Source organism: Podarcis liolepis (assembly GCF_965112155.1).
Source record: "Podarcis liolepis genome assembly, chromosome: 1".
Classification (NCBI taxonomy): domain Eukaryota; kingdom Metazoa; phylum Chordata; class Lepidosauria; order Squamata; family Lacertidae; genus Podarcis; species Podarcis liolepis.
The window spans coordinates 22,058,008-22,071,586 of NC_139554.1; the positions used below are offsets into that span (position 1 = coordinate 22,058,008).

A 13,579-nucleotide genomic window follows, 5' to 3' on the forward strand; every position below is an offset into this window, starting at 1 on the left:
AAGAAGTTTGTGGGGTTTATCCAGTCTCCTCCCTCCTGCTGAGCTTTGAAAGGATAATTGGGTTAAGCAGAGAATAGCATTGCACAATCAAAATATGGATACTGGGGATAAATTATATGGTGGCGTTTAGGCTGCTGAAAAGCTTTGCCGCATCAGGAGATGCTGCCCATTTGTTCTGAAGGGATAGCAGCCAACATGACGCTCTCAGGATGTTGTCAGACTACAACTCCCATCTCCCCTGCTCATTAGCCATGCTGCTTTGGGCTGCTGGGAGATGAAGTCCAGCAACATTTTGGGACAGCTTAAGGTAAAGGACCCCTGGATGGTTAAGTCCAGTCAAAGGCGACTATGGGGTGCAGCGCTCATCTCGCTTTCAGGCCGAGGGAGCCAGCGTTTCTCCACAGACAGCTTTCTGGGTCATGTGGCCAGCATGACTAAACCACTTCTGGCACATCGGAACACCATGATGGAAACCAAAACACACAGAAATGCTGTTTGCCCTCCTGCCTGTTGTTAATAATAATAATAATAATAATAATAATAATAATAATAATAGTTTATTATTTATAGCCCACCCATCTGGCTGAGTTTCCCCAGCCACTCTGGGCAGCTTCCAATCATGTGTTAAAAACAATACAGCATTAAATATTAAAAACGTCCCTAAACAGGGCTACCTTCAGATGTCTTTTAAAGAGAAGATAGCTGCTTATTTCCTTCACATCTGAAGGGAGGGTGTTCCACAGGGCTGGCGCCACTACGAAGAAGGCCCTGTGTCTGGTTCCCTGTAACCTCACTTCTCGCAATGAGGGAACCGCCAGAAGGCCCTCGGCGCTGGATCTCAGTGTCCGGGCTGAACGATGGGGGTGGAGACGCTCCTTCAGGTATACAGCACCGAGGCCATTTAGGGCTTTAAAGGTCAGCACCAACACTTTGAATTGTGCTCGGAAACGTACTAGGAGCCAATGCAGATCTCTCAGGACCGGTGTTATGTGGTCCCGGCAGCCACTCCCAGTTACCAGTTTAGCTGCGGCATTCTGGATTAACTGCAGTTTCCGGGTCACCTTCAAAGGCAGCCCCATGTAGGGCACATTGCAGTAGTCCAAGCGGGAGATAACTAGAGCATGCACCACTCTGGCAAGACAGTCCGCAGGTAGGTAGGGTCTCAGCCTGTGTACCAGGTGAAGCTGATAGACAGCCGCCCTGGAAACAGAATTAACCACTGGTGTGCTTTTGAACTGCTAGGTTGGCAGAAGCTGGGACAAAGCAATGGGAGTTCACCCCGTTGCAGGGATTTGAACCACCAACCTTTTGTTCGGCAAGCCCAAGAGACTCAGTGGTTTGGACCACAGCGCCACCCGCTACCATGTTGAGCTCTAAGAGCTTAGAATGATTTCCATGCATGGATGGAAGAGGGAACGGGACAGACAAGAGCAGGATTTGGGTTCCGCGTGTGTTCATCTGCCTGCTGTGGGTTACCTGATAACAGCTTCCACAGTACAAACAAGCTCCTCAGCCCCACACTCCCGAGTGTTGATAGGAGGCGGCGATGTCTGGTAGAGATGCGTCTCGGCCGTTGCCCCAACTTCACTGCTGTGGTGGTTGGAGTGGCATCGTTTGCAGTAGCGTACCGGCCTGTTCCCATGGCGACCGCAGCAGCCGGCAGAGAAACACGTGACAACAGCCCTCCTAACATGCGAGCTACAGTTCTGGAAAGAAGCAATGTAAGTGCCATTAAGCCCATCATGGTGACTGAGAGGAAGAATCAAAGAGCTATCTATTCAAAGAATTAGCAGCTTATCCAGCAGGAGGGAGAGAAACACATAGCTGTGTAGTTTGAATTTTAGGTAAAGGTAAAGGGACCCCTGACCATTAAGTCCAGTCGCGGACGACTCTGGGGTTGCGGCGCTCATCTCACTTTATTGGCCAAGGAAGCTGGTGTTTGTCGACAGACAGTTTCTGGGTCATGTGGCCAGCATGACTAAGCCACTTCTGGAGAACCAGAGCAGCGCATGGAAACGCCGTTTACCTTCCTGCCAATAGTAGACCTATTTATCTACTTGCACTCTGATGTGCTTTCAAACTGCTAGGTTGGGAGGAGAATTTTACTTGGATGTGATTTGGTGAAATCGGCTGGCTTGACTTCTGTGAAATGGGCGTTCTGCAGGAGCAGAACATGGGTTTCAAATGATTGGCTTTTTTAGCAGCCATTTTGTGACTGGCTATGCCCTCCCACGTGGCACCCATTTTGTGGCAACACACAGCACTTTTGCAAAATTCCAAGTGTGCCCTCCAAAACCCTAAATCATACCCCTGGTCAATGTGTGCATTTTAAAAGATGGTCGGTGAATACTTACTATAAATAACGTCACTTAAGTTCATCTTATCAAAATCAGTAGGGCTTATTTCAGAGAAAATAAGCTTAGGATGGCGCATGGTATTAATGCAAGTGAATTCCAATTCTTTTGGAGGGTGTATATATTTCAGTTTTAGGGACATGGAATCTTACACTGCTTCTGTTGTCAAATGCATATGTTTTATGAAATTATTTCATTGGCATTTTCTCCTTTTTATAGCACATGGTAAAATGAGGACCCTTCAGCATTCTGCTCCCAGGCTTCTCAGTCAAGATCTGCACTAAACATTTAAAACATATTCAACACACATTTAAGGCATCTGAGTTCCCCCCAAATAATTATGGGAGCTGCAAGTTGTTAAAGGCACTGGAAATGGTAGCTTTGTGAGGGGGGAAACTACAATTCCTAGGATTATCTGGGCAAAGTAATGTGATTTATGTGTGTGCTGAATATGCCTTGAATGTATAGTGTGGAACTACTGTGATGACTTAAGAAAGCCCAGAGCGCAGGAGGTAACTGGCTCTACTCCCTGGGCCACCATTTTGCAACTGGCTGCTCCCACAATTTCATACATGGCTCAGCTTGGTTGGTGTTGAGGTACTATTCTTAAAAATATATATATAAAGAAGACCCCACAAGTCTGCCATACACAATGAAACAAGGAACTGTGAACAAGATATCTCATTTCCTCTTGCCATCTTCAGTCTCCTGCTCTAGGGTGGATTCTAGACACATATAAAAAAACACACTGTGAAAATGCTTTTTAAAAACCGTTTTGAAAAATATATTGAATTTGCCATAAGCTCACCATCGCCATCTAGTGTCAATTTCGTATAATGCCCTTAAAACACACTTAAAATGTTGTATTTGCAGCTGTACAGCTGTGTCCTAGGTCTAATTGTGCCACAATTCCTTTATGTCATGGCATACGGTAGGGAAAGGTAAGCAGTGCCTTGATCTTGTGTTGTTGCTTTTAAAATAAGAAGGCCATATGTTGATAGAATAGTAGTGACAACTCCAAGGTGCAAAGCCTGGCTGAAGCAATTCCAGTCTGAGCAAACGAGAACAAATTGTTCATTTGGGGAGCTAAAAGGAATCACTAGATGAGAGTAAATTTGTAAGCATGCTTCATTTTGTTCTGCTGAAGCCTTTAAATTATCCTTGTAATCTCCATTCATTCCTACGGGCCTCGTGCCACAGCAATTAATTGTGGATTGCACTCACACCGAACTGTGCAAGGTGAAATGAATGGCAACAAGGCAGCACTTGAAAATAGCCACTGAATATCAACGCCCAGTAATCAGAAGCACAATATCAACACGTTCCAGCAACATTCCACAGACTCCAATGCGACAGAACCCTCCATCTCTTAACCAAAAACGACGACAATGGGAGAATATTTGCACTGCGTGTGACGACAAGATGAAATCACAGACAAAAATAAAAAGCTGAGAGTGATGCCCCATCACATAGATGGAAGAGTCTTACCTTCTTTTGACATATAGCAGAAATTTCGGCTGTAATGGGAAGGTAAACGGAATATCAAAACAGTTATGATCACTCCTTTAACAGGCTGATCTGGGGCCTTACAAGATATTCTAGAGAAAATGGAATTATGAGGTGGTGATAGTGTGACCATCAAAAATCTTGTTTGCCTGTTCAGCACATTTATGTCTCCTAATAGCAGTTTCTGGGGATCGTGAACAGGAGAGTTGTATTGCACTAATGCCTTCATTTACATAGATGTCTGGCTGGAGACTTTGAGAACAGAATGCTGGACTAGATGGGCCTCTGGTTTGATCCAGCAGAGCTTTTCTTATTATATGTGTGCTGGAAACAGACCACTAGCCATACAGAACACTTCCAGAATGAGGCACCTCTTGTAGTTCTGTTTGCAAAGCTAAGCAGGTTTAGACGTCTAGAATGAGACGTCTTTTGTAATTCAGAGCTTCTTCCTCTTACAGTTCTAAAACATGGCAGGTGTTCCCTGCTTCCCACCTGCGTGGAAATGGTAAATGATTCTGGCCAGTCCAACACAAGGAGTAGTAACATGACCCTGTTCATACAGAGGTACATACAGAGGTAGAAGCCAGAGAATTCATCGGAGCAATATGCACAAGAAGAGATGCACAGATGGTAAAAGCAGTCTGAGCCAAGAGAAAAGCTGGAATAGAGAATGCCACTAAATTCTGGGTTCATAATAAATTGTTAGGCCTCCGTGGGGTAGAACTCCTGGCACCAGACTCAGGGCTTACTAGAATCAGGATTTCACCACAAGAAGCACTGGCTGAACTCACAACAAATTACCCCCAAAATGTTCAGGGTTAGTGAAATACACAAGAGGGTGTCAAGACCTAGCATTTGCCAGGTTCCAGAAAAGTGCTACCATTTCTGCTTTGCACAAAACACCCAATTCTGGAACCAGCACTGCATAAATATAATATAATATAATATAATATAATATAATATAATATAATATAATATAATATAATATAATATAATATAATATAATATAATATAATATAAATGCAGTGCTATTTTTCTAGAAAAAGAGGTGCCAGAACTCAACATGAACACCTCCCTCATTCTCTTAGAATGTCAATGGCGCCCACCTGAGAACTGAGTTCCAGTGAGTTCCGACTGAAAAAAGAGATGTGTGGCTCAGGCGCGCGGCAAGCCAGGCCCAGCATTCACCCCCCTCAGGGATGACACCCAGGGCGCCCTGCACCTGCCGCTCCCCCCTTCCTACGCCACCGTTCCAGCCTGTATTTGTTGCAATCAGAGCTGCTTCCTTTCTGCTGCTGTTCAGATTCCCGTGAGGAATACACGATTCATCTCACTGTGCACTATTTAATGTAAGTTATGTAACTTACATCACATTCATTTCAATGGAAAGCAAATGTTAAAACAATGTCAAAAACGTAACTACCGTATTTTTTGCTCTATAAGACTCACTTTTTTCTTCCTAAAAAGTAAGGGGAAATGTGTGTGCGTCTTATGGAGCGGATGCAGGCTGCACAGCTATTCCAGAAGCCAGAACAGTAAGAGGGATTGCTGTGCAGCGATCCCTCTTGCTGTTCTGGCTTCTGAGATTCAGAATATTTTTTTTTCTTGTTTTCCTCCTCCAAAAACTAGGTGCGTCTTATGGTCTGGTGCGTCTTATAGAGCGAAAAATGCAGTAATTATGTCCCTAACATCAATCTACAAATGGCTGACATTGAAGCTGCTCCCCCGAGGAATAGTCCCACTGATTCTCTGCGACCAATTCCAGACAGGCTGGCAGACAGCAGTCCTGAACACCCTTCAGAAACTGGGTTTTGCCCCTCAAGCCCTTCTAAGTCTGGGCTTGGGCCAGGCAAAAGCTACAGTCAGGCAAAGAATCATAGACACCGAGAGACAATGGGACTGTTCAAGGTGCCCTGACTATAAAATTGGAGAAATCAAGAGATATATAGCCATATCAGCAGCATATCTCTTCTTTCTCGTATCTAAAAATGCAAGAAGGGCCTTTACACTTGCCAGAAGCTCGGCCCTACCCTCACCGGTCCTGGAAGGAGCCTTTAAAAAAGTCCCATATGCTCAGAGACTTTGCACCTGCCCATTGGGGGAGGTAGGAAGCCCAGAGCACTTGTTCTTTAGATGTCCCTTTTATGAAGAGGCACGTAGTAAGACCATTGATCCCCTGCTGGTGGGGCTCGCTGACCTCCTGGAAAAGCAAAAATTCGACCTTTTTCTGTTAGGCAAAGATCAGAAGACGACCCGGATGGTCGTCAGATTCTGTGTACAGACCTGTAGGCGCAGACCACCTCCCAACTCAAACTAGTTCGTTAAGAAAATCACCAAACTCGGTTCTATGGGTGACTCTGGATCGGCTCCCTGCGGTAGTTTATTGTTGTACTTTAAAAAAAAAAATATTGCTGTACATTGTTTTAATTGTTTGTTTTTCTTCTGTGACTGTACCCCCAAGTGTGTTTTATAAGCTGGTCTCCAACCATAATAAATTATCTATCTATCTATCTATCTATCTATCTATCTATCTATCTATCTATCTAATTATGTATAGATGGTGGACTTAAAAGCAACAATGTGAATGAGTCATATTTGTTTGACTGATTTCCATTTTGGAAACTGAACTGCTGTTATTTCCGCTTCCTTTCCCACTTTTGTCTGTGTTATGTACTGAAGTTCTCACCCTGGGCCAGCAGGGGGATACTGTAGATAGTTATGCAAATAAGGTATCGAAAGTGACGTTCAGTGATTGGATAGTTTTAGAAAGTTGTTACAATTATGTGTACTGGAGCTCTATATAAGGAGGCTGGCTGAACCCTTCAGTCCTGCTCTGTTCTGGCCTGTGAATAAACAAGAGCTGCTTGAAGAATCGCTGTATCGTCTGATATGTTCACCCACAACTTAACAGTCTGGATTCTCTGGCATCTTTAATTTCAACTCTGATCATTCCTGAACTTATGTCAGCTCAAACCATTTGCCCATCTAGTCCAGTATCGCCTGTTCTGACTGGCAGCAGCTCTCCAGGGTCTCAAACAGAGGGTCTTCCCCATCACCTGCTGCCTGATTTTTTAAACTGGAGGTGCCGGGGATTTGAACTCGGGGCCTCCTGCATGCATGCCACATTCTCTACCCCCAAGCTATGATACATGGGCTTGGTTTGAATGACCTTTGAGCACCCTTAGAATCCCACAATTCTATGATTCTATAAAAACACCCATATCACGGTATTGCCATTAGTACTTGCTATCCAACTTTAAATGGTCTTACCTTGTGGTAAAAGAACATCAATCAACCATTCACTGTGATCCCTTAAAAGGAAAGGAAAGAATCAGAGTAGTTTATGATGTGTTTTCCCTACCACCACCACCAAAATAAAATAAAATAAAATATGAAAAAGCCATTTTTAAACTGCGCAGGCTGGGCTCCTCCTGATTATGGATCTCTGTAATTTTTACTTCTGAACTGGACTGCTTTGTCACATTGCATTTATCGCACATTACCGCTGTACTGATGTCAGGTCTGCTACGTTCTACCCATTTTTTGCAGCTTATATTGAAAATTCCCAATTAGATGAAGAAATACAGAGCACCTTTGACTATCCTCAGATGGCTATGGGTGTGATCCCAACATAAAAAGAGAACAAACAGCTCCACCATCTAATTTGCTTGTTCCTGCTTAAAAGCCAGAGCTCCTAGCAAATTTAATTATTTTCACTTCAGGTTTAAATCAAAGATGACTTCAACACCAAGGTGACTTCTATAAAATTAAATTACCTTTCCCCCCCCCCCTTCTGCAAATGGCCTCGCTGTGATGCCAAGGCCGCTATAAAGCAGCAGGCAAAAATAAGAAGTCTAATTTTTAGTAAATGTAAATTTCTTTGCCCTAAATTTTTATTATTATTGGACTCTGAAACTAAGGCAAAACGCTATCAAAGCGGTGAAGCCACGGTGTATTTTAAAATGTGCTTCTCTAAACCGCAACCCGCCAAACTGAACGGCAACCACTGTTACACTATTTTATTACACTATAAATATGCTCCCTTCTAAATGTCTCGCGGAAGGCAATAACAACGCCTTGTTGAGATGGAAAGTCGTGTTATCCCTTCCCTGCAGTCACTGGTGCATGGAGAAGAAATACATGATTTTGTGCCAAAGTTTATAACCTAATCCTGTACAGCCAAGGTTGGATGGTAGATAGATTACTGCGATGCGCTCTGTGTGGGGCTGCCCTTGATGTTGGTCCAGAAGGTGCAGTTAGTATGAAAGGCAGTACCTTGAATGCTCACTGGGGCCAGCATGTTATGCCGCTGCTCAAAGAATTGCACTGGTTGCCAACTGACTACCACATTTCAAGGTGCTAGTTCTGGTGTGTAATGTCTCATACAGCTTGGGACTAGGATACCTGAAATATTTTCTCAACCCTTATCTCAATCACTGCACTCTGAAGATGAGGGCCTCACACAGGTAGAGGGGAACCTCAGTTTTTGAGCGTCTCGGAAGCCAAACATTTCGGAACCCAAATGCCGAAAACCTGGAAGTGATTGCTTCCGTTTTTGAACACACCTCAGAAGTCGAATGGCTTCCAAGGCACGTTTCTCAATTTTCACCACTGAAATTGCGGACAGCCCTTTGCACCTCGGATGTCGAAGGTTTCAGAAGCCAAACAGTCTTCCGGAATGGATTACGTTCGACAACCAAGGTTCCACTGTACCATCTTATCAGGAGGTCTCCTCTGTACAATATCAGAATTCGGCACCTACACTTTGGAATTTCGCCACACACAGACCCCGTTATATATTTAATAAATAAATGAAATGCCAGGTTTAGATGTGAGGAGGCCATATCAGACCCCCTCAGAGCCAAACTAGATGTGTTGCCCTGCACACAACTTTTTAGGGCTTGATTTAGATTGGGACCATGATATGCAGGTAAGTTGTTGTTGTTATTGTTGTTTTTTTTAAAAAAAACCCTCTCTGCCCCTGCTGCAGTCCCATTTTCAGACCTCACGCCTCTGGGGATGTGTTTCAAAAGGCAGAGGGAATATTGTCCCCCCCCCCCAAGCTACAAAATCAGAAGTGACCTGAGCAATTTCTTGTGGATATAGGTTTCCATCAGAACAATTTGCTTTTCCCAGTTTGCCGTCGCTCATCCTGAACCAAAAATCCTTCCTTGCAACATCCGGCGAATCCCTTTTCTCCCTCTCCAAAGTAAACCGGGCTGTTTTGCAATCAGGGGACAGCAACTTCTGGCAGCAAGAGTGGAACTCCACTCCAAACAAATCATTTCCTGTGATGCCACATGGACTTGGGTGTCTAATAAATCAGACTGGATTGGTTTACCATGCTCAATCATCAAATAGCATTTGCACTTACTTGCAAACGTGCCTTGATTTATTCTGATTTCTAGAAGTTTCAGTACTTAACCATTCAGCTTAAGAGAAAACTGTGTGGCTTTTGCTTTTGACTTAATTCAGGTTCCAAAGTTTTTGCATAGCTTTTTAGGATAGAGGTTTCTTAAGTTCACCATGATTCTTTTGGTTTGGTCGGCCTCTCTTAAGTCTACCCACCCTGCAATCCTCTGGCTGCATTCTTCACAAAGGTAGAGAGGGGGTGGTTTATCACCCAAAGCCACAGACAAGGAAGGGTCTATGCACATCTGAAACACACAGGAAGGACAGAATCAGTTTCTCTCCAGAAATGTGCTCTAGTCAGTGAACACAAATCCCCTGCATGTGACCAAAGAAACCACCACCTCATTGCTTCCACTGACGAAAGGGAATCTGTGTTCATGAGCCTCAAGCCTCTCTCAGGCATTCTTACCAGCTTTCTTTGTGCTTAGGTAGGGGAAAGGCTCATCAATTAAGATGGCACAGGTGAGCTGAATGTTTTGTTTGGGATGTTGGAATTGCAGAGAAAGAAGACAGAATACTGTCATTGCTAATGGTTCAGAATAACGTATTAATGTTTGCAGAGCTCTCTGTGGAGAAAAATCAGTCACAAACTAAGCAGAGCTTCTGCACAAACAAGATTTAGGGTGGACAAGAATAGAAAAGGCTGTTAAACTACAATATTAAGAGACAACCGGATCCGCTTGTTTCTGAACTGAAATGTGGAAGCAACCTACTGGATGGAAGGGATGCGAGTAGGCTCTTTTAGAGCACTAGAGTCATTCAGGGTCATTGTTAACCCCTGATATGTAACTGCTCAGGAATCACAGGTTATGCCCTGATATCAACAAAGGAAATTGGTGGTACTACTCATGGTTGGGGGAGCTCAACACAGGGACATCAGTTTGGGTGGTATCCCCGAGTCTTCTGTAATGTTCAGTATGTTCTGCTCTAATTACCATGAGATCATACATTCAGCTCTGCTCAAATGCTATCATATCGACTCAGAGCTATCTGACAATTAAAGGTAAAGGTAAAGGTACCCCCTGACCGTTAGGTCCAGTCGTGGACGACTCTGGGGTTGCACGCTCATCTCGCTTTACAGGCCGAGGGAGCCGGCGTTTGTCCACAGACAGCTTCCAGGTCATGTGGCCAGCCTGACTAAGCCTCTTCTGGCAAACCAGAGCAGCACACAGAAACGCCGTTTACCTTCCCGCTGGAACGGTACCTATTTATCTACTTGCATTTTGACGTGCTTTCGAACTGCTAGGTGAGCAGGAGCTGGGACTGAACAACGGGCGCTCACCCCGTCGTGGGTATTCAAACTGCTGACCTTCTGATCAGCAAGCCCTAGGCTCTGTGGTTTAGACCACAGCGCCACCCATGTCCCCATATCATATCCGCTCAATTAGGACCAAACAAATTTATACTCCTAACGTGTAGCGAGTGACCATGTACTAGGCACAGGGGAAAATGTTTATTGGAACCACAGCGCATGGAGAGAGGAGGGTTGACTCTTTCCTTTCCAGCTGTGATGATCCTGACAAAAATCCCCCTCCCAGTGCAGCAAATAACATGGTTGGGGGGAACCCCACTGCAGCATGGAGGGCACTTTTTGTTGGCATCACAGATGCCAAAGGGAGGATTAAACTTCTCCTCCCCATGCACTGCGGTTCTGATGAAAATCCCCCCCCCCCCATGATGGTTTGTATTAATTTTCTTATTTAAAAAAATCCAATTACATGCACGATGACAATGTCCTCAGCATAATAACCCTTCATCCTGAGCTATTTGAGGAATGAAGATGCTACTCAGGAACACCAAACCCAAACTGGGGAGTGGTTTTTACCAGTATTCTGCTGTCAAAAGTACAGTACAGAATGCAATGTACTTTTTAGGTTTACAGTTGCCCAGCACTCCAGTCCTGTAGCTGAAGGATGGGAACAGTGGCTCAAAGACAGATAGCATCTGCTCCAACAGGTAGGACTATCCTATATAGGAGGAGGGGCCAATTTAGGGCCACCTTTTCTTGGTCACACTTTGCTCCTGGCACGGTAAGGCCTCTGGTCCTCTATAAAGTGTATACATTCCAAGTAGTCCAATGCACAAGGGGCATGGGAAGCAGTGTGTCTCTTCGAGGGGAGGCAACTTGTCTCTGGGTGCAGAATTATAACAGAATTAAGAAGAAATCCCTGTTCCGGGGCAAACTAGAGAAAAGTTTGTAACCAATTGAAAGGTAGGGATACAGGGGTTGCTGTAGTGTTTGGTTATGCTTGGCAATGCCATGGTTTGAATAGAAGCTATTTTGGAGATGTGGCCGTCCCTTCATTTGTTCACTCTTAATGACAGATAACCCCACTATTCCAGCAACTGCTGGGACATCATTAGCCCCTCAGTGGGCACAGACTAAGGGGTGCATAAGTGTCCATTACCTTCACTGCTGGCTTGTTAATGGCATTATGGCATTCAATGTGCTGACAGTGTATGGGATTCCATGCTGAAAAACAAAACCATCACTGATGAACACACATAAGTTTATTGATGAGTTAAATATGGGTCAGATACAATGCTGAGAGACCATTTCTACCAGCTGTACTCATTTCAGGTGATGAGATTTTGTTTTAGGTTCAGGTTGAGATACTGAACACCAGTTTAGAATTATTTTTACTCTCCAGTTCTGATGTCAGCTCTGGCAACTACAGAGTGGAGGGGCACTGAGAGTGCATGCCTGCATTATGGATCCAGGTTCAATGATCCATTTAAACGCTAACAGGCTGCCTGCAGAAAAGAATTCTGCCTGGGAACCTAGAGAGGCATTAAATACACTGAACTCGATGAGAATCTCCCTCTATTCTAATGCTGGGAAGTCTTGTTTATTATTCTGCATATACAGTAAAACATATTTCTACAGCTAGTTCGCACAGTCATATTCATCACTTGACTTCTGCAGCATGTGCTTGCTTGCTTGCTTGCTTGCCTGGAGGAATGGGCCATTGCAGAGTTAAGACAGAACTGGCTGTGTTCACACGTCACAATAATGAGCAGTAACGAATTTCAATGAACTTTGTGCTCACCTGCTTCTTCCTCCTCTCTCTTCCTCTTGCATAGTCACTAGAAGGACCCTGGAAGCTTTTGCTTCCACTTCTGCTTAACCATGGTTTGTTGCATTCCTGGAGCAACAAACTGGTTTATAGTTAGTTTAAAGCAAGTTAGCTCCAAGCCATGGTTTCTGAGGCTGGCTTGTTTAAACTATCCATAGTTCCAGCTCAGGAGCATTGTGGCTGAACAAAAGCAGAAGAAGCTTCTGAACTGCTCCTCCCGTCAAAATGTGATGGGGAGGATCACACAAGCCAGAAGCTCACCTGCAGCTCATTCTAGCTCGTACGTGACTTGTGAATGGGCCATAGTATCAAAATGAGAACCCACAATAAGTCTGTCTGCTGTAGCACAAGCCTTCCCAGCTTCATAATTTGAGTGGCTGGCATGTATACTAGCACACTGAAAGCTGGTTCAGTTATCAGACTTTCCCCTCCCAATCTCCATGCTTCAGGTGAGCTGTTCCCCCTTTTAAAGAAATGTTTAAAAGAATAGCACACATGAACTGTCCCTACATGAGAACAAAGAGAGAATGCAGAAGCGGAGCAGAAAAGCCAAGAAAGACATTTCCCTTACCCTCCTGGAATCCAAACAAGTTACAGAAAAGATATCAAGAGGGGAATTCACACAGCGGCAGATTGACAGGTGTCATGCCTGACCAACTGCGCAACTCAGCAATTTCATTATAGAATCATAGAATTTGAAGGTGCCCAATGGATCACCTCATCCAGCCCTCTGCCCTGAAAGAGAACCTCCTAAGTCTAAAGCATATCTGAGAGCTATCTGAAAATTCACGGAGGGAGTACCTTGGGAGCGCATTCCAACACTGAACTTTTTTTCTAGTCAAGAAACTGTCGCCTACTTTACATTTTAAATTACCAGGAACACATTAACCCAGAAACACCTTGCTGCATTTAAGCATTTACTACACAGTTCTGCGAACACACTGTTAGTTAGAAGTGAATGTGTCGATTCGGGGGTGGGAACCATCCATCTCTTTAGCATCCATGACAATATTGAATTAGGCTTCAGCATCCAGCTCTAAGATACAGGTGCGCTGCGCATCACTTACCTGTATACTGCAGTCCTCGGTATTCGCTTATTGCCCCGGGTGGTTTTAAGTTGGGCCAGTAGTGGAAAAGCATTTGTACGGCTGGTGGTTTTACTTGAGAAGGACCATACGCTATCACGTAGAGCAAGTCCTAAAAGAGAAACAGGGCTGTAGGTTGAATTTC

General features: G+C 44.4%; 2 protein-coding genes across 10 annotated transcripts in view; both read right to left on the minus strand.

The window, feature by feature from the left end:
- Positions 1–13,579, minus strand: part of LOC310706715 (endogenous retrovirus group 3 member 1 Env polyprotein-like) — an 874,531-nt gene that overhangs the window by 321,745 nt on the left and 539,207 nt on the right. The window lies entirely within an intron of this gene.
- The window catches only part of UNC79 (unc-79 homolog, NALCN channel complex subunit), a 131,344-nt gene that overhangs the window by 87,314 nt on the left and 30,451 nt on the right, over positions 1–13,579 (minus strand). For 8 of the 9 annotated variants that reach the window (XM_083500580.1, XM_083500574.1, XM_083500577.1 and 5 more), the window contains 6 exons: positions 13,417–13,546; positions 11,681–11,745; positions 9,429–9,517; positions 7,131–7,171; positions 3,843–3,871; positions 1,477–1,706 (listed from right to left, as the gene is read on the minus strand). In XM_083500580.1, the coding sequence (XP_083356706.1) occupies positions 1,477–1,706; positions 3,843–3,871; positions 7,131–7,171; positions 9,429–9,517; positions 11,681–11,745; positions 13,417–13,546 (584 nt within the window). The remainder of the gene's footprint in view (positions 1–1,476; positions 1,707–3,842; positions 3,872–7,130; positions 7,172–9,428; positions 9,518–11,680; positions 11,746–13,416; positions 13,547–13,579) is intronic. The other variant, XM_083500578.1, reaches the window with a different exon arrangement.